This window comes from Gymnodraco acuticeps, unplaced genomic scaffold, assembly GCF_902827175.1.
Source record: "Gymnodraco acuticeps unplaced genomic scaffold, fGymAcu1.1, whole genome shotgun sequence".
NCBI lineage: Eukaryota > Metazoa > Chordata > Actinopteri > Perciformes > Bathydraconidae > Gymnodraco > Gymnodraco acuticeps.
In genome coordinates this window covers 1,960,322-1,981,927 of record NW_022990047.1, presented here as the reverse complement: position 1 = coordinate 1,981,927, position 21,606 = coordinate 1,960,322, and the positions used below count along the sequence as shown (strand labels likewise).

General features: G+C 42.4%; 1 protein-coding gene across 1 annotated transcript; it reads right to left on the bottom strand.

Moving 5' to 3' along the window:
• Positions 1 to 791: 791 nt before the first annotated feature.
• LOC117545808 (DENN domain-containing protein 5B-like) lies at positions 792 to 21,604 on the bottom strand. Its single transcript, XM_034215797.1, has 21 exons — positions 21,064 to 21,604; positions 16,836 to 16,945; positions 15,576 to 16,284; positions 14,803 to 14,990; positions 12,952 to 13,449; positions 12,528 to 12,759; positions 11,571 to 11,721; positions 11,062 to 11,152; positions 10,841 to 10,960; positions 10,304 to 10,456; positions 10,112 to 10,190; positions 9,943 to 10,018; positions 8,027 to 8,155; positions 7,791 to 7,912; positions 7,367 to 7,512; positions 7,162 to 7,280; positions 6,217 to 6,401; positions 5,961 to 6,043; positions 5,346 to 5,472; positions 4,947 to 5,121; positions 792 to 2,137 (listed from the first exon to the last, which is right to left on the bottom strand). The coding sequence occupies exons 1-21, from the start codon at positions 21,170 to 21,172 to the stop codon at positions 1,954 to 1,956; spliced, it is 3,786 nt and encodes a 1,261-aa protein (XP_034071688.1). The 5' UTR covers positions 21,173 to 21,604; the 3' UTR covers positions 792 to 1,953.
• Between the last annotated feature and the right edge of the window lie 2 nt (positions 21,605 to 21,606).

Here is a 21,606-nt window from a genome sequence, read left to right as displayed (position 1 = left end):
ACAGGGGGCTCGGCCCCGGTTGCTATGGCACATTGGAGAGCGTAAGCAAGGGGGCGGGGCCTGTCGTTTTACTATAGAGCGCCAGATGGCCCGCCTGCAGGCTCGGCGTCTAGCAGGGAGAAGCGCTTTGTTGATTTCAATTGCGTGACAGATTAGTGGTAAATAAAAGGTGGGAGAAACATGCCCTCCTCCATCCAGTGGTCAGTTCAGGGCGATAAACCACTTGGGTGATCTGACTGTAGATTCGTCTGCTTAATGTTTCAGTACTGGGTCAATAAGAAGGGTTTTCTCTGGAGTAATTCTCACAATTTCCCGTGGACTACAGTGTATACAATATATAATACTAATAATTTCACATAAACTATAAAAATTACTTGTTTGATTTAAAGATGCCCTCATTGTCAAATGACTATGAAGGCATCTTGTTAAACCCAAATTAGAAACATAGATACAAATCAGGCACAGTTATGGCAGTGAATTTTTTTATAGAAAACCTATCAAGGAGTCAAAGGTCTGCACAGCTTAGAAAACCCTCCCTCTGACCCTTAGAAATTAGACAGTTTAAAAATCATCCAAGAGAAAAACTGGAAAATTACTCAGATTTGTTTTGTTCAAAATCCGAACATGTTTTGGTGCAGTGACAATGACAGAATGGAACGGTAATTTAATTTTAATGCTGATAGGTTGGCTATGTTTTTTATTAAAGCTTGGAAAATCATTTTAATATGCAATATTCTTATATCCATTCAGACACCACAGATTTGAGTTATGAACACAAAAAAAGTCAGTTATGTCAATATTATCTTTAATCTTTTACAACACAATTCATAAATAACAATTCATTATTGCTTTCTCTAATCTGTATTTAAATCATAGTAGAGGCTTGGTCATTGTGGGTTACATAGTGCTTGCAGGACAGTGCAGGAGACAGTGTTATCTTAATTAAATTAAAATGAATGAACATTAACATAATACCTAGCATTTTTTAAGAAACTGTGCTCTATTCATTGCCTAAAGAAAACAGAACAGTTTACAAACAACAACATGACTGTCATTCACATAATCAGTAAAATGTGTCCATAATGGAATCTATGGTTTTAAACAGACGCAAATAAGATGCCTTTGTACATAAAAATATGCCACAAATGAATTACACCATAATAACAAATGGGCACAGTTCTATCAAAGGTCCAATAAAGCAAAACATAATGACAATGAGAGGCAGGGAAAGCTTTTTGACAAGAGAGACAAATGCTACTAGTTTGGTTTTTCAGTGTTTCAACAACGGAGGATTTCAGGAGCACAACTCTTCAGTAAGTGAGCCCAAACTGAAGTAAACAATGAGCACAGGCAAAATGTTACAAATGTTATAACAAGAGCATAATAATATAAGATTTTTGACATATTATAGAGTACGGACAATTATCTTTCTGGAGTATATGTACTAAGGTATCCAATGAACAAGATCAGAAATAAATGTATATAATAAGGCCTGAGTCTTGATATTTCAGATCACAACACACTAAGACATAAAACAAACAAACATATTTTGGCCATGCATGTGCTTAGTTTAAAGTTCAAGTGCAAGCAATACAGCAGTTGAAGGAGAGTTATAGTTGTCCTTGGGTCAGGTACAGGTAATGGTGTGAACTGTGGGAATATCTACTGTGTGGGATGATCAACGTCTATCTCTCCTCGAGGAAACTGAATTTCACAGTGTAAACAAGCATAGGACTGTTTCCTGAAGCAAATACAGTATAACACATTTACATCATTGAACAAGGCAATATGTTTGGAGCTTGAGTTGCCAGTGGCTTCATGTAGTCCACAGTCCTCTTTTATGATAGTCATATTTCTCCAAGTTCTGAATGTTCTTATCCAACAGATGGAGAGATATTTGTAACCCTGCATTCCTGCTGTAGGTTACAGAACAGGGGTTTAATCTGTCAGGGGTCAGAGGTCAACTCCTTTGACCAGTGCCGTCTCCAGGGTGATGCTGAACTCATTGAGAGTATGCAGTATGCGGGAGAGGGAGTGGACAGCAGCTCGATCCCGCAGCAGAGACCCCTCCTCGTACGTCCGCAGTGTCAGAGGAAACTCTGCCAGCAGTGGGAGCCACTGAGAGAGAAGCCGGTCCCTGCCAGGAAGAAGAGGTTGGTGGTTAGTAGGCTACTGGTCCTAAAAACGCCTGATACAGTTTAAGATTGGAACAGGTTGAGTTAGGTGACTACAAGACCTGGCTGTGTACCTTTTAATTAAACCATTTTCAACCATAAGAAACTAGGATTAATTTCATCTGAATATTTTCTAAATGGTAATATGGACCAGTGCAATATCCAAATCGCTTCACTTATATCTGAATGATTTTTCTGCATCTCTTGTCCAACCAATACGAAGATGGACACTTAGCGTTTCTGAACTGCGTGTTATGTAAAGCAACCGTTATTGTGCCAAGGACCGGCAGATAGGCTACATTAAAAAAAAACGTGGACCGGTAGTCAATTTTAACTGATTTTAATATTTACTCACCACCAGCAGGTAGCAACAAAGGCTAATTGTATGTAACAGCCTGAACAAATACTTGAACAATATGCATCCAAAACATATTAACAACGTTTAAAAAAGAACCGGTGTCGTTTTTTGGTTTTTCGGAAAAACGGAAAACCAAAAAAACCGACGTTATTCAGTTTTTAAACCAAAACGGGAAAACAGATAAATCAACGTTTTGGTTTTGTTTGTATGATTTACGGATAATTCAGTGAATGCTGGGAAAACGAGGAGAAGGCGCGTTATGAAGGAGATGTCCGGCCGCCAGGGTGTGTGTGTGCACGTGTGTCACTGGCATTTGTTTTCAGAAAATATTATGATAGTGACGTTCGTTCCGGTGCACGTCCGACAACATTTAGCACTACATCGAGATTAAGATTAAACGAATTTATTTTGGGAACACCCGCATATAGGCTACCTATGGAGTTAGCCAGATGTGTGTAAATTACTGTTCATGGTCATTTGAAAACAAATGCCGGTGTCAGACAGACACAAACACGCTGAGCAGAGCACATACACACACACATCATGCGCCTTGGTGACTGGACATCTCCTTCAAAAAACTAATAAAAGGGGGAGTAATCGGGCAGTTCGATGTGTGTAGAGGTGTGTGTGGTTAACACGTAGCCGCCTGCAGTCACTCTCGGCCCGTCCACACAGCGGCGTGCGTTGAAAGCGTCACCATTCACTTTGAATGGGGTGACGTAACTTTTTGCCGAACTGCATTGTGGGAAGCGACGCGGAGCTTTGCTGGCGGTGGCTCGCGGCAAAAGTTGAGCAATGTTCAACTTTTGAAGCCTCGGCAGAAGCGTCAGCCAATCGAATCGTATGCCAGTACAAGCTTTAGCCAATCAAACCGCTGCTTGTGTGTCAGGGGCGGGAGATTCATGTGATTGGTTGTTGGTCGAGCTTCAGACACGCCCACCGGCAAGCTTCAACGCACGCCGCTGTGTGGACGGGCCGTTACGGAGCGTCCACACAGCGTCCACACAGCGTCCACACAACGGCGTGCGTTGACGCTTGGCGTGTCTGAAGCTTGGGGATTTTTTGCGAGCAACGCGACCAACAACCAATCACATGAATCTCCCGCCCCCGACATACAAAGCAATAGCAATGTTAAAACGAAGTAAACTGGATATAAAATCCCCAAACAGGCGAAAACCTACCAGTTTCACCCACTGTCTCTGCCACCTCCCTCCATGCCTCGCTCCTCCGGTTTGTATCCCGGTAGATGAACAGAGACTGATCATACAGCACCGGGTGATTCACTACCGCTATAATGAATTTTCCCTCAATTTTTTGGAATATGAGGAAATGACCTGCGTAGTCTCTCCCAGCATACACGTGGTTTGATTGGCTAGCGCTTGTACTGGCAGATTTGCATAAACGGGATTTCATTGGCTGACGCTTCTGCCGAGGCGCCAAAAGTTGAACATTGCTCAACTTTTGAAGCGAGCAACGCCAGCAACGCTCCACGTTGCTTCCCAAAATGCAGTTCGGCTAAAAGTGACGTCACCCCATTCAAAGTGAATGGGCAGAAGCGTTGTAAGCTTCAACGCACGCCGCTGTGTGGACGGGCCGTAAAGCTGTTCTGATGAAGGTAAACACAGCGAAGGCGGTGCGTAAAAAGGCACAGCTCTCGGTGCGCTGGTGCTGCACTTCTCAGAGGCGGAGTATACGTCCCGCTGCCTCCTGATGCTGCAGCCATTTCATGAAGTGAAGGAGGTTGTCCTTCTACAAAACAGCTGTGGCAGCAGATACCGTGAGAGTCCCAGACATGAATTCATAGATCAAGGCAGACTGGTTTACTCTCCTGTTTTGCCAATCCGGTGCTTAAACAAATAGCTCTATACCCCTGGCCGACATATCCTTAAAATGAAGTCCGAGTTTGAAATATATCTCAAATAATGTATGCACTGCCATTTCCCCACATAACATAACAGTCTGCAATTAAACGGTTGTCTCCTGTGCGCTCCTCTTCCGACTTGGCGCACCGGTAACTTTCTCGTGCGCACGAGAGGCTGAGACCCTGAGCCGCCGAATCCCTCGGAACATCATAAAAGCCATTTTCAACGGTTTTCTGGTGAAAGATTAACTAGGCTTCTGGATGAAATAATATGACTGGTATAGGTGCGAAAATTATAAAATATTTTTATATATTTATAATTCTGCAAATATTACGATAAACTCAGCTATTTCGCGGCCCAACCCCTGATGTAAAGGGTTCAGTGTGAGTGTGAATGACCAATTCTTTCAAATCAGATTATAGTCCATTGAAACTGTCTCCCTATTTATGATTCACAAATATGTTTTTTAAGTGTATTAAACTGGATTCATTACAATATAGTACGAGTCCAATAATAAACCTATACTTTATAAACACAATGATGTCCACTCACCTGATTCCCAAGCAGACTAACAGCTGGAACTTGCCCTCTTTTCCAATGTTTCGTGGAGTGGCATTGATGGCGTTGACGTAGCGGCACAGTGAGTCACACGGCGGACCTCTTGTCATCGTTGCTCCGTGCAGGTCACCCATCTGATCAGCCGTCTCCATGGAAACCACTGCCTTCTCTATAGGAAAGTGTTCATCACACTGTCAGTTCATAACATATTTATATACAGACAATAATGGAAAATAAGGTTGTAGAAGACAAACAGTGGTTGTTAACAAAACACATCAATCGTACTTTATTGCATGCAATTCGATATGTGACATTCATATTCATCACCACTAGATGGAGACAGGAAACAGACATCAGTAAAACATTACTTTGAATGAACTCGCAAAGACTTACCCACAAAGTCCCAAACAAACACGTTCCTCAGGAAAAGACGGTTAGATTTAAGCCCGTGCAACAGGAAGTTCTCCAAGGAGAGCACCAGACCTCCTTCTCCACACAACAACACTGTCAGGTTTCCTCTCTGGGGGGGGGGGGGGGGGGGCATATAAGCAGGAGGCACATCTTTAAACTATAGACAGTACATCCCCTGAAATGTCCTCATACCCTCAAATCCAAAATCCTGATGTCTCATTTACTAAAAGGAAGTAAACAGAGCAGAGCAAATGCTAGTACATTAGAGCCTGTGCACTACAGATGCTATTACAATAAATAGGAGGCCCATTACAGATAAACAAAAAGTGATCCATCAAGTCTCTTTAGAGCTTTTAACTTGCGATTGAGATGAGAGAGAGGCTAGTCTGATACACAACGAGACAAATGAGGCCTGCGCTGGAGCCGGGGTAACGAACCATGTTAGAGATCAAAATAACACAAGCAGGAGGATGACAGTCTCACAGCGCTGCTTTGCATTAACCATTTTCCTCCCAATTTAGCTCAGTCAACCAACAACTTAAATGAATATGTTTTAATGTGTAATGCACACTAAAGTATTTATTTAGAGTCACATACCTCTTGTTCAGGTTTGTGAAAGTGTTTAACAAGGTTGTTTGCTGCCTCTCTCATTTCTTCTTGTACTTCACTAGAAAGCATTCCTGTCAAGATAAATACATAAAAGTTAGACAGAACATGAGGATGAATGATGACTAGCATGAGGGGAAGTGGCCTGGAGCTAAATAGAAAGGTGATACAGGAGCATAATCTGTTATTTTACCAACAACTAGGTCAGCTATTGTAACTAAAGAATGTGTTCTTTGTCAGTACGCACTGCTTCTACTGCCAAGCGATCCCAGCACTGCCCGCACACTCTGCGAGGGAGAGGCCAGCTCCGGCGGCGTCCCTGTCCACCGTCCAGCATCCTCCTCTCCACCAGGTGACACCAGCTGACCAATCAGAACTCTCTCCAGGCTGCCGTCTCCCACTCCTTTCCCCAGCCATCGGCCACATGGGAACCTTAAAGGTAGGAAGAGACATGGTTTCATTGTATTATACAAGGGCCATTCCTTAATCCGTTCAGATTTAGTCAGTGTACATAGTTTATTTTCACAGGACAGTCACTCAATTTCAAAGTCTACATTACATTATTGTAATGTGATCGAGCCGCTGTCTCAGAAATCTCAAATCATCATTCATCGTGTAAATGGAAGCATTAAGTTGAGTAAAATGCCACCACCAATCCGCCCAATTTCAATAATCATTACACAAATAAATGTTGAAAGCAAAGATTTCTTACACAGTCAACTAACAATAGTCTGTCAAATCATCAGTCATAATTGGTTAATCGTCGAAATATAAGATGTTTTGCTTTTCTGTGATTTAAATAAACGTTTTAACTGAATATATTTTATTTGAGGTTTAGACAAAAACATACATAAAAAAACATCACCTTTGAAAAACTTGGATGGATATTTACGCTTTTTTCCGACATTTTAATAAATCAATCAATGAGTCGCTAATCTAGAAATCATTGGCAGACACCATGCTCGTCTTCAACACAATGCAGATTGCAAAGGTTGTAGCTGCTGTGATGGTTGGCCAATCACATGTTGCATTTATTCGAAGAACACTTATGGTGATTGGCTGCCACAAAAACAAAACATATACTAATTTCCTTTTAGATTTAGGTACAAAAAGGATTAAATGCAGGCATTGTTTGTACCAGTTGGTTATTTCAGTACTAGTGATGGAACCAGAGAGGAAGACGAAGGCTTACTTGTAGGTGTGTCCAGTGATCTCATTGTACACCATCACACAGTCAATCAGACACTTGGCCAGCAGGCCGGAGTTCTCCTGTCCCAGCTGCAGGGTGCTCAGCCTGCCCAGGTTCTTGCACTGAAACAAAAAGCACAAACCGCATTAGAGATGTGTGTCTGTCAGACATGATGCTGACCTTACTGCTGCAGAGTGGGGTCACAAACCTGGAAATAAATCTCTTGTGTATTCTTTGTCACCGGTCGAACTCCTGAATCACCCAGTTCTCCTGACACGCACACCCAAGGGTCAACTGTTGCCATGGCAATGCTCAGCTTCTTCATGGGTATTATGACAACACGGTATGAAATACCTGGAGGGACACAAGAGTCCAAAAGCAACGTTTAATTGATAATCATTCCCTTCACACTAAAAAGACATCAACTGTTTTCACAATACCCAGAGCAAAGAGAATTGTCACTGCATTGGGGGAGTTTTATTGAGTTCTCAAAAGTCTGTGTGAATCCATGGGATACTGGCAGCAATTTGATTATATAAGGGGAGGAGACACAACCACAAAGAAAACTTCCTGTGTCCCTGTAAGCTATAATCTGCCAGTAAACTCTAGTTGTTCAAGTTTACAGGACTTACTGATGGAGGTGAAGACGCGTGTGAAACAGAGGTATTCCACAGTGTTGAGAGAGAGCAGGTGGAACAGAAACTGCTCCCTTTCTTCCTCATAGAGCAGGAATGCATGACGTTTATACAGCTGCCTGTCAGGGCACAAGAAGAAAGGGAAAAAGATCTTTCAGAATCATGACACTATAAATGACACCCAGAAACATGAGACTTGTGCCAGATTTAAGTCAGTACTGAGTGAGGCTGACCTGAGCAGCTCCTGGTTTGTAAGCAGCTCTTTCAGGTGCTGGGAGAGCATCTTCTTCTCCAGAGCCAGGTGGATCCAGGCCCGAGCCTGACCCACCTCAGACAGACCCTCACCCATGGTCTGGATGAACCTGGAAGAACAACAGATACATGGAAAATAAGCTCTAATGCGCAACTTTGTCTCATTACATTGTATACTAACTAGGTAAGTTTGACTTTAAAAGTGCATTACTTGATACACGTGGTAAAACATTACAGATCTATCTGCCTCTCAATCAAAATGCCAACTCACTACAGCAGTTGAAGGACTGCTTAACAGAGATTAAATCCTGGCTGAGCCAAAACTTCCTCACCCTCAATGAGAGTAAGACCGAGGTCATCTTTTTTGGACCCCAACCAACAGTCTCCCCGGTTGATATTCTGGGCTCCCTCAATAAAAATATCCTCCCCTCTGTCATGAACCTTGGAGTGACCTTCAACAGCGCCTTTAAATTTGATAAGCAGGTTAGCACTGTAGTCAAGACCTGCTTTTTCAAAATACAACTATTGGCTAAGACCAAGTCGTTTTTATCTTTTAAAGACCTAGAAAGGGTTATTAACGCCTTTGTTACCTCGAGACTGAATTACTGCAATGCTCTGTATGTGGGTATGGACCAGGCCTCAATTAGACGCCTCCAGCTAGTTCAGAATGCAGCTGCACGTCTTCTCACTGGCCATAAAAAGCGTGACCACATCACCCCAATTCTGGCTTCATTGCACTGGCTTCCAGTTCGGTTCAGAATAGATTTTAAACTCTTTTTATTTGTTTTTAAAGCCCTAAATGGGCTGGCTCCTGCCTATATAGCCGAACTCCTCCATCGCTACACCCCAGGCAGAGCCTTAAGGTCGGCTGATCAGCTGCTGTTGATAGTGCCTAAGACAAGGCTTAAAACAGCAACGTCGTGGACGTTCGGGTCGTGGCTGAACCTGTCTCTGCGGTCCTGCCTTGGGTCTCGTCATGCTGCTTCCCTGATGGCATCCACAGGATTGTAGCTGACATCCTCGTGGATTCATCTTCTTATTACAGACACATGCATTTCCTAACATTCGGTCTATATGCTGTAAAATGTATTATCTCTTCGATTCACACACGGCATCTATTGCACGTCTGTCCGTCCTGGGAGAGGGATCCCTCCTCTGTTGCTCTCCCTGAGGTTTCTCCCATTTTTTCCCCTTAAACTGTGGGTTCTCTCTGGAAGTTTTTCCTTGTACGATGTGAGGGTCTAAGGATAGAGGGTGTCGTTTTTCTCATACTGATATTCTGAATAATCTGTGCTGTTGTATTTGCTGTAAAGTGTCTCTACTGTAGGCTATTTTTATTATATGTACAGCACTTTGGCTCAACCAAAAATCGTTTATAAATGTGCTATATAAATAAAACTTGATTTGATATGTAAAGCAACTGACTTTTACAAACTATTCTTCACCCTGAAATGTTTAATAGGACACGCCTTCTTTATTTTCATAATACAGTTTCAGTTTTATTAGATGTGATGTGTTTGCCATTTCTCTGTGTACACACCTCAATTTTCACACAAGATAGTAATTTTTGAGATCTTTGTTTTAAACAAAAGAAATAGGCAAGACTTAAGGAGATTGTTGCTCCAAGGATGGCTATGAGTTTCCCATAATCCTCAGAGAATGAATGAAAGATGCTTTTCCAATATATGTTAACTTGCATGACCACAAATAATGAAACAACAAACAGGTAAAACATTGTTAAAAAAAGCTGTGTAACTAAGTATTTCACTTTATATATTCTAGTAAGATCGAAGCATGTGACTCAGAACAGAGCAAATGGTTGAGATGTAACGTATGTTTAGTATATTATTATTAAGAAGTTAAGATGTATGTTTTTTGTGTCCTTTGCTCATGTTACCTCATATCCTGTATCAAAGATCCTCTCAGGAGCAGAGTGCCGTCCTCAAATGTCCTCTGGTCCAAACCGTTACACCCTGAACAGACAGCAAGTAAAACACAAATGATGATCTGATTCCTAACTCAAGGATTTTACCAAGAAAACAAAACCAGTCACATTGTTCTCTGACCTGGAGCCTCAGCTGGTGTCTCTGTCTTCCCCCAGGCCGCCTGGTAGTGGAGCAGATGAGACCAAAGGGCGGACTTCCCCTGTTCAGAAAAAACACACACGTCAATATTCAGAGCCTATTCGTACAATCACCTCTTTGTCACCATTAGCATAATGTGGATTTGTTTACATCAGTTAAATGTATGAGTCTAACCTGTTTCAGCTGCAGACCATGACCCCAGGTTCTCTCCAGTAGGTCACACAGGCCGTGGATGAGTGTGTTCTCCTGCAGGCCCGTGATGTTGGCTTCTCCCTGACCCAGTTCAACACTCTCCTTCCCCATCCTCTCCATCAACATCCGTTTAGTCTAAAAAGCCAGGGAATATTTTGTGGCATAAACATCACTCAATGATTTAAAGGAGACAAATTATGCCTATTTTACCCTCCGTCTGAAACACTCCTGAAACACAAACTGGCCAGATTGGCAGAAAAAATATGGTGCACCTCTGCAAAGGTAGTTTTAAAGGTAGTATGTTTCAATCGAGTCAAAGCTGAATGGCTTGATGAATCCCATGTTTTTCTGACAAAGACAGCACACAAAAAACTCAGTAAGGACATTTTATTTGACTGTTTGAGAGTTGGCAGCCAATCCAGATTGAATTTTTATAATATGTCATTACATTTCATTCATGTCTCCTTAAAGAATTCCATGGCTACAGTCCCTCCATTATCAAGCAGAAAGAGCTCTTACCTTCAGACGACACTCGCTCAGCAGCCCATCCACAAACTCTCTGTGATTCTGAGTGACAGCTTGAGGCGATGAATCAAGCAGCTTAGACTGGCGGAGGGTCTTCCTTGCAAATGCATGCTTCTGTTAAGCACAGATAAGGAAATGAATCAGACACACGCATCCTAAAGTATGTGTGTGACTTTGTGTGTGTCTGAACGTATGGTCTGAACGGATTAAAGTACCTGTCTCTGTTCATTGTCCACTCCTGAGTGATCCGTCACCGGTGATCTTTTGAGGTCAGTCCTGTGTGAAGCTGTAACACGGCCGGACCACCTGTTCACCCAGACAACAGAGGAAAACTTTAATACTGAGATTCAAAACGTAAAGATTTCTAACAGATAGGAAAATAAATACAAAACTTTAAAAATAATGATGTTGTTGTTGAATACAAAGTCAATGAAATGTACCCTTTTAACCGTTTATCCCTTCCTATTTGTTAATTATTTCAACTGTTTGCCAATTAGAAGCATGGTTAACTATTCATTTTAATGAAACATTTATTCAAGATCAGCATCAAACCACTTTGTATTCCTATATGGATTGTTCCTGTCTTTTAATGTATGTGGATATATTGGTTTAAATTACAAATGTATATTGAGCTACTCGTTGCATTTCCTTGGCCTGGGTCACAAGAAGCTCTGGTTGGAGACCTATTTCTTTTCGTAAAATAACAGCAGAAAAGATTGCTCACTTGTTGGTGTTTTGTCCCTGTGTGAGCACGTCGGCCTGCAGCTTGGGGAAGTAACCTGGCTGATGGCGACCCTGGCCGATCCTCATGTCCAGCAGGTGGGGGTGTATGGCGGTGTGGTCAGCCTTCAGGAGTCTGCGCTCAACGGCCTGAGCTGCAGAGACACACCCAGCAATGTTAACAGTATCGACATGTATTGTGTATACGATGAGTCATGAAAGTAATGATAAGGGTGGATTTGAACAGCATGGAGTAACATAATGTCACAACATCTCAGAAGCAGAGACTAAATATAAGCAGTGACACAGCCGGATTGAATTGCAATCAGTGCACTTTCTAAATTGTTTTAAAGGACACAAAGCCCTCTCCTCCGCTTGTATTTTATTTTATTTATAATGCCGATCCCTGCTGTATCCTCAGTTCACCCTTTCTAAATCCCTAACTCTATCTATCTTCCACTGTCTCATTTAATATCCTATCCTTTTTGTGTTTAATTTATTCATCAGATAATTCCATTTAACTTCCTTTTTAGTTCCCATCAGTTACCATCTGAATACATTTTCTCCACACAAGTTCCATTAAGAAGAAAGCAAGACCTTTGGTGCTGATTACAAAAGAGAGAGAGGAAAAATGGTGATCGCACAAAGGATAGCAACATAATCAACATACAGTATAAACCCAGACAGATGGCAACAGATTTGCAGATTCACTCTTGACAATCTGTCACCCACTTCAATCATCATTCTGCTCAATCTACTGGGGATTCAGCCTACTTTATCAGTATATACCCCCCAGATGCTGAAGAAACATCCAGATGTAACTCCTGGTTATAGGTTGTCATTTAAATGCACAGCTCCTTTTAATGGCTGTATCTAATAATGTAAGTTACTATTACATGCCCAGTACTTTCAACTGAATAGATGTGATTGCCTGTTTTGTTCATGAGCATCTTTACAGTACCTGACTCGAAGCCTGTGGTGCACTTCCTGTAGCGACAGTTACGGGATTCCTCCTCGTCTGTGTCGTACAGTCGATCCCTCTCCAGACGGCTGTCAAACAGCTGCTGCAGTGGCTCTCTGTCCGCCCAGCGAGATATCACCTTCCCATCCACGAAGGAAGAAAACATGGATGTTTCCAGGAACCGGGACAGGAAGTGCAAGTGGGTCGCAGGTTGACCGGAGAGGAAGGAACCCTGAAACATTGGATGGCACAACAATGATTATTAGCTGAAGGAGAACCAATCCAAAATGGGAAGGGATTTATTGTTTTTCATCACAATCCAAATGATTTCAAACACAGAAAAAGTAATCATACATGAAAATAAGTTGGCATGAATAACATAGTTTGATTGATTTGATAGTTTTATTGACATCTAATTGGGTACCTTGTCAAAGGTCAACGTCCCCTCTCGGTTGCTCAACCAGGAATCCAAATCCAGCGCGCTGTGGATGACAAACTCCTCATACCTGCCAAACATGGCAGAAAACCGTCCAGCGAACACTTCCCTCAGCTGAATGTTCAGCTTTGCCGCCTTCAGCTCCTCCTCTTCCTCCTCAAACACGTGTTCCAGCGTCTTCCCCGCTTCTGACATATTTTCTCCTCCACACCTCCGCGCCAGAGCCTGCAGCCTCTCCAGCACTGCCAGCTCCTCACCTCCCAGGTTCCCGTTCCTCCTGTCCTCCATCAGGTCCTCCAGCACCAGGCTGCTCATGCGTGGGGACGCAGTGTCAGGCTTTTTGGTCACACCGCCCTGTGGAGGAAGTCCGAAACGCAGCAGTATCTCACTCAGCTCCTGGATCAGCTCGGCATGGTTTGGAAACTCTGGGAGGGCCTCGGGGGCCTCAACACAGCGATTGTCAATGTCCACAAAGCACATGTTAGCCTGTGTGGGAGGAGCAAACAAGAGAGTTACAAAAACATGAAAAACACTTTTAATCCAATTCTTTCATCAGATAATCATAACAGGTTTAGCCAATCCCAATGTTGCTGAGCTTTAACAACCAATTAAGATCAGAGATGAAGATTTACCTTCCATTAATAGTTTTGTGACATTTCACCATGAAACAACCTCAGAGGGTATTAGCATGTGAAGGATTACCTACTGATTACTGTTATCACAGCAACGGGGGAAATTGTGGAAATCTTTGATATCAGGCTGTCACACCGGATCAGAAGCATGAGCCAGAAGATGCTGAGCAATGAAGTACAGAACTTTGTGAGAAACACAGGCACTGTTTAAAAATACAGCTTCAGCAGCAGTGGAGCACGCCACAGTCAGCAGCAACTCAACCTTCAGCGGTGACCTTAGACAGTCAGTTTACAGCCTCAGGGGGACGTGATGTACTGAACATCAGACAGTTACAGGCATCCTCTTACTCTGTGCAGCCTCATCCTCCTAGTTAATGTCTTTACTATTTAGGCAATGTCTTTACATCGTCTCTTTCATTCCATTAGCAAGATCACATGTTTTAAAGGACAAGAAAAGATGAGCATTCAGAATTCTTCCAGCCAGTAGATATTTAGAAAGACCAAATTATTGTAGGGATTTGGACCATGTGAGCCAAACTGTGTCAAAATGAGAAAATAAGAAACCACAATCCAACCAAATTCTAAATAGATGATTAAAATTATTAAAACCTTGCAAATGATCACATATGCACACAATTGCACAGCTTAAGGAATCCCTAATTCTCATGAATTATTCAGCGACACCCATTTTTCTGGATCTCTCATGCTTGCCCCCCCATATCTCATGCCTCCCCCCCCCCCAGGCTGTCTTTCAACTGTATATTTTCTGGGGCAGAGCGACATCAAAGAGGCTTCAGTGAGATTTTCATGCAACATAAAGTGATCTCAGACATAAAGTGATGTCAGACGCTGGATCGAGGAAATGTATCGTTTCAATTTGACATGCCCGAGACAGAGGGCAAATTGTCACGCATGCATAACAGAGAGGTTTAGAAAATGGATGGAAAAATATTTCAGTTTAACAAAACATCATTAAATCCTTATTTGTGCATTTTTACCAAATGTCTGCAACCTTAAGTGCTAACAAAGGATGCTAGAGATCTTCTCGCTTTTTGTTTACTACTATATATACACAATGTCAATACAATGTTTTTCTTAACGTCTTTTGCTTAACATATTTAATGTGTTTATATTCTCCTATTAAGCACATTGAATTGCCTTGCCTCACAGATGCATACACATACAAAACCCTTGTTTAGTTGTGTACCTCGTGTGGTAGGTGGAGGGAGGAGCGCTGAGCTCCCTCTCTGCGCTGGATGCCCATCAGGAACGGCACAGGAGCCTCCAGGAGGTGATGCAGCGGGGCAGAAACAATGGGCAGGTAGATGTGTTGCCACTGGAATGGGAATATCAAAGTGGTGATGCCCTCGGCCACTGTCATCAAACGCTGGTAGTCTAAGAGGATAAGAAGGACGAGAGAGAGCAATAGGATATTAGCATGAAGGAATAAAATATAAGTATCTAGGGATGGTCTCATTGTCAGGGAAATAATTGCATTTCCTTTAACAGTTTTATAATAAATCAATTTACAGAAGATGCATATAGAAGTATTTTGTTCATATTCTTGATTCGATACTACAGAGCACAGCCCGATAAATGAGTGAGGATACTCCACACTCATTATGTTGCAAAGTCAGTTTCTCTAATCTGTTTAACCTCAAACCCATCTGCTATGCTGTTGCGGAAGGTTACATCGAGGGTAAAGGTAGAGTACATTTATTAAAAATTTAAATATGTCATGCTAATAATGGTAATGTGTTAAGCACTAAACAGCTGATTTGCTAGAGATGTTTCTAATTTCTGCAAATAGATCTGCTGGAAGTGTTTTAATATAACATTTATAAAAGTTTATCTTAATGACTTTATTAATATCTTCCTTAGATTTCCTATGGAATCATTTGCATTGAGGTCATCTGTACATTTGGCAATAACAGGGAATTTCATGTGTCATCTCAACCATGCTAACAACTGAATATTCACCTTTAGAGCAAAGCAGGACTTGCGTCTCCAAAAGTGCACAGGTAATAAGTTGCACCATATTGTCCACACCCAGCAGTGAGAAGGCCTCCCCAAGAGGAAACTCCCCCAGAGGAAGCTCTCCGGGCCCGGGCCGCTGGCACACGATGGGCCCCTGCACCCCGTGGAACCTCAGAGACCTGCCAGGGGGGGGCAGCGGCACCTCGTACAGGATGTTATGGATGTAGCTCTCTATAGGGAGGGGAGGGGCTGTGTGGGAGGTCACAGCCTGGTGCAGCTGAGACAGAAACTGACGAGCAGAGTGAAGGAAGGGGAGCGGCGTGAGCAGGCAGAGCGCTTTGGACACGTACAGAGTGTCCCGGGCTGGATCGTATGACCCCGCGCAGCCGAGGCAGGCGGAGAGCCCGGCCACAGACTCAGCGTCCGACTCATCCAGGCTGCTCACGAGCGAGTCCATGCTGGAGGTGGAGGGCGAGGAGGCAGATGAAGACGAGGGAGAAGAGGCAGATGAAGCTGAATGGTGCTCCACGTGGTGCATCTGGAAAAGGGTCTGCATGGCAATGATGATCTGAGCACTGGTCACCTCCTCGTAGAAGGTGTGCACAAAGCCGTAGGAACGTGTGCCGTCGTCAAAAGACATTGTGAAGGAGTGAAACTGAAAATCATGCCTCTCTGCCTGCGTGCGGAAGGAAAGACCCCTCGGCATACAGAGCTGAGGAGGCGAAAAATAGAGGGTTAAGAACAAAGTTGGAATTCAAATGTGACACAAAATAACAACCTCAATAACTGATAGTAGTGTTAACTTTTAAACCATTCTCTTGTTTCTGTATACTAAACTAAAGCCAATCCTGGATGATGTAAACAAATCCATCATAGAAAATACCATTAAAGAAGCTAAACAAGTAACCTTCTTGTTCAATATGCGACAACTGGGTATGACAATTGATTTAATGTACAGTATATGTCATTTCCCAGAGACAAGTATTTGTTCTATGTTGTGTTGCATTTGTTGTCTGAAAACCCAATGACCCTGGAAAACGTTGACAAGACCACACATTTTACCAATACTATAAATATATAACACAAAATACTGTGGTGTCTACTGGCAGACTTATTTTGAAGTATTTTGCTTTCATCCTCCTGACCTTCTTTTCAAACAAGAGTTTGAACACAAAAACATTTGGCATACAAACAAACAAGGAATTTTATTTCCACTAAGATCGACACTGAAAGAAAACATTTATGTGCAATCCAAGATCTCACCATGTTGATGGCATCTTTATTGAAGGGGTTCTTGTCTGTGCTTTCGGGGTAGTGCACCAGAACCTTTGACTTGAACGAGCGTCGGATGGGGCTCTGCTCAAAGCCCTCGCCTGAAAGACAAACAGTGGCACAGAAAAAAAAGAGTTTAAGGATTACCATATTATTACAGAAGGATGTTTGCTTTCACCTCTGCTGAGACAAACTTCATTACATGATGCAAAGGACAGAACACATCACAAAAAGACCACAGCTTTGATTCAGGAAAAAGCTGAAGCTGAAGTTCATCTTTTGTTGACAGCAAGGACCATTCTGCAGCAAAAAGGGAAAATCCTTCCAAGTGTTATGTAACTCCACTCATAATAGAGATACACTGGAAATGCGGTACAACACCCCTCATCCCTGCAGAAGGAAACTCTTTATGCTTGTAGAGAGAGCAGAGGATAAAATATGCTGTTTTAATACACCAAACGCGCTCAGGCTGAGGACAAAGAATTACAGATTTCTATAGCACAGCTACATGTGCATGAAAGGATTGGATGCAAGACAACTCTATTCCTACAGTCACAATGCACAGATCTGATTTGTTGCCCTGACGGGTTCAGGTTTCTCCTCTTTTCAGTCTCTGCACTTCGTGTCAGCATCTAGCTCTGGTTACATAAAGAGTGCTGTCTGTGAGCATGAGCACAGGAAGAGGAGCTGCTGAAGATAGAAAAGAAAATGCGTGTGTATGATTCAGCGTGTGTAATGGATTGACAGTAGTGAATAAGGAACATTCATTATTCAGCCACTTTCAGGAGGGGGACAGTACTCCTCACTGTATTCCCCATTTCACTGCGTTCAGCTTTAACTGACACCATTGCATTACAAGAACAAAAACAAATGGCAAACTAGCATTTCTCTCGGGTGTCATATTGACACACTTATTCAGCATTCAGGAACATCCAGATCACCTACCAAGGAGATGACGCACATCAACCTAAGAGGGGAAACTGCAGATTGAGAGAGGAGCATCACTTCAAGTTTTACTGAGTCACATTCACAAGTGGGAGACAGAAGCTAATGGATCACAGTGAAGAGAGGGGGAGTCAATGTTCTTTGCGAAAGATACAAATTGGTGTTGGCGCTGAAAGGCATCGAGCACCTAGTTGCCATGGTATCACCTTCCGCTGGGGCTTCGAAAAATAGCCACCAAGACAAAGCTCGTCAGCGCTTTACGTCATCCTGAGTTTCATTAGCTGACCCCAAAAAACACCAACATGCCACCTGGCAAGAGTTCCCACCACACAGCGTGCAGAGACCCCATTCAGCCGGAGCCGCTCTCTTTCTCTGTGTTAACAACACCGGGTAGGAGATTAGGAGGATGTTTGTTTTTGTGTTTGAATGAATGCCTAAATGTCTGTTTCAGTGAGGCTGTAATTAGCATGCTTAGTCCTTTAAACACATTAACACACACACATACACAGTAGAAACCATGTATGACCTGGGCTGCAACCAATAATTATTTTTAATAATCATTTACTATCCCTATTATTATCTTGATTAATCTTTTAGCTCAAAATGACTGTCCTTTAAAACTTCCTAAAATCAAATGTGACACCTAGAAATTCCTGCTTTGTCTGACCAGCAGTGCTAAACCTAAAAACATTACATTTACTTTCACATAACACAAAGAAAATCTGATGAATCTCATAATAGAGATGCTGAAACTAGTTCATATTTGGCATTTGTGGTTTGATTTTTTGTGTATTTGTTTAACAAAATGTAATGATTCATTTTCAGTCTATTGACTAATTGTCTCATACATGTACTGTTTCAGCTCTAACCCTAAGTATATTAATTAATTAACACTGTGACTATAATCTTTAAGACAACAACAACAAAGTGTTTCATATTCAGTCCACTGTGTAGAGATCCATCACACAGATTTACCTCACTGAATGATGCCCCATCCCTAAAACAGGCACACTTCATTAGGGATGATTGAACAGCCATAAAGCTAGACATCTGTCATGCTCACCAACAGAATTACCCCCACCGTCCCACTCATCACACATCATTACATGAGTAGATGAGGACCGATATAAAAAGCAAAAAAGATTAAAAAGACAGAACATTTCAGCTGGCACTGAATGATGAGGAGTTGTTCTTTTCTGGCTAAAATTGTTAAACTCACTCTGTCTTTGACATTAGAGATTTGTCCGCGCATTAAAGGATGAATCAAGTGACATCACAAAGATAAATCTCGTTTTTGATTTCAGCCTGAGACACAGACATGGTGCAGGGCTTGTTTGCTTAAAATAAAGAATGTAAGTGTTGAGGGCCAAAAAATAAATTAAATGTCTGGAATTTTTCCGTACAGTAAAACAAGTGCAAAACGTATACACCTCTTTGCCATCAGTTTTTTTTTCTGTGAACATTAAAAGTGTCAATTCTTATACGAAACTTGAATGTAGGGTCAGGGAGTTCTCGCCCTTCTGTGATGTCATCCCCCAGTGACGGTCTGCTGCTGAAGCATCGGCAAAACCACGTGACATTTGATTAGGCTGCAGAAAACACAGTGGCGTCTATTGAGAAGCCAACAAGGGCAGACTGTTTCTCGGTAGTCATACTCTCACACATTGTGTTATTAGTCTATGCAATACAGAGATGCTGTATCAACTGACACATCCCTACACTTTCAGATGCACATGATAGAATAAACATTGCTTGACTACAGCTTACAGAAAATGTAGGTTTTGTCAGACAGAAAATCCCTTGAAAGGAGAGCGGAGCCCCTGCTGCAGTGGGTCTGAGATGACCTGCTGTTATATAATCAGATTGGTGGAGCTCAGATATACCAGGTACCGGCCAGCAGAGCTGCCACTCGCCACAGGGAGCCTGATATCAAAGCCCCTGATGGTAAGTTAGAGCAGTAATTAATCTGCAGCAAAGCCTTGGGTTCACTCGCAATACACAGCTTACCCTAAACACACTGTTTTCTAAAAGACATTTGGCTGAAAGAGAAAGAAGATCTGCCTGCCATCTTGCCCCTGAAGAGCTGCTCTACATGAGTTAGATTTCTAATACCAAGAACACTGGGAGAAGACGGGGCGTGACTATTGTTTGAGATCCTGGAAAGAGTTGGTAATGAACACACCTGAGCAGCCCTTTCCTCACAAAGACTCAGAGCAGAACGGGTGCACAGAGGGCTCCTGGATGAATCTGTCCTCACCTCACCTAGATGAGTGTCAACAACTGAGTGGGAGAGAAGCAGCACCACTTGGGTCTCTATTGCTATAACAGCTGAGAAGCTTTCAACCACAAATAAACCATCAGGAATAGCACTGCCGCTGTCATCACCTTGGCAACCCCCACATCCACCTACATCACATCAACCATTTCCTCCCATCTTTGTTTTTTTTTTATATAAGAAAAGGACAGATGTGTGTTGATGGATGAAAGAAGAAATCCATCTGTTTGACAGCATAAAGAGCTGAACAGAAAAACTAGCTGTCTCACAGATTATCATTTTTTATAGTTTTAGGTTTACAAAACAGTGTAATCTGGGAGCTCGTTCTAACACACATTCCTGTTGTTATGCATGATCCATTGCCTGGATGCTCCATCTGTGCTCCAGTGCTATAGGGCAAAAATATTGTCCGCTTTCTATTAAACCCTATCTTTGCTATTCCTTATCCAGGTGTAGCAGTAACAGTGGATGACTTGCAGAAACCAACAAAGCTATATTTTCACTTGACTTGCGATGCTGCTGCTGAAAATATGATGAAAACACAGTGAACACAATGGTAATGCGTCTCTTCAAGCAGGGATAATACAAAAGGACAAGACTATGGATGATTGTAAAATGGTCATTTTAGGTTATTGCTTCAAATCATGTGTTTATGGAAAAATGAATTGTATATTGTGTTAGGTATCCGTTACATTTAAAATATATCTTAAATACTCAAATCCTGCCATTATATAATAGCACATTGTAATCGAATTTTTTTGAGAAAATCTTTTTGGAGGCAAAATGTAATGTCCATGCCATTTTGTACAGGATATTATGTTGTCAACAACCCTGTGAAAGGAAGAGGAATGTGGTGTCCAATCAAAACACATTTAAATGGATGTCACCTCTACACATACAGGCCAACATTACATGTTTTTAATGACATGAAACGTGTCCTCGGATGTGTATTTAAGAGTTTAAATGGATTTGTTTGGGGGGTGTTTGTAGACCATGTACCTGCTTCATCGTCTGGCTCCAGGCCCGTCTCCGTGTCCACTCCACACTCAACAAAATAGTGGGCGAAACGGCAGGAAGCCGATCCGGTGGCCGTTGCAGTCCCGCTCATCCTCGACGCGATTTAAGATGTGAGAGCTTCGTTTTGCTGCTACTCAACGTGGTGGATGTTCATAGCTGATGCGGCTAATCCCAAATGTTTTCGCCCCCCTTCGTCCTCGCTTTCTGATCCGTGCGCTGGGTGCTGTCGCCCGCCTCTGTGACTCTGCTCTGATGGTCATCTCGTTGTTGGGAGGGGGAGGACGCTGTGGGCCTGCGAGGGAGGGGGAGACAAAGACCTGAGAGCATCATCACTGTTAAATAAGCCTCATTTTAAAGGTTGTCGTCGAAATCATCATCCGTGCCTACATCACACAAATCAAGAATTTTCTTGGACTCAGTGATTTGTCAAAATTATACATTTGCAAATATTTTTCAGTAGGCCAATACCCAAATATGCATACCCGTGTCATTTTTCAATTTAAGTGCTTTACAAATTAAGGACAC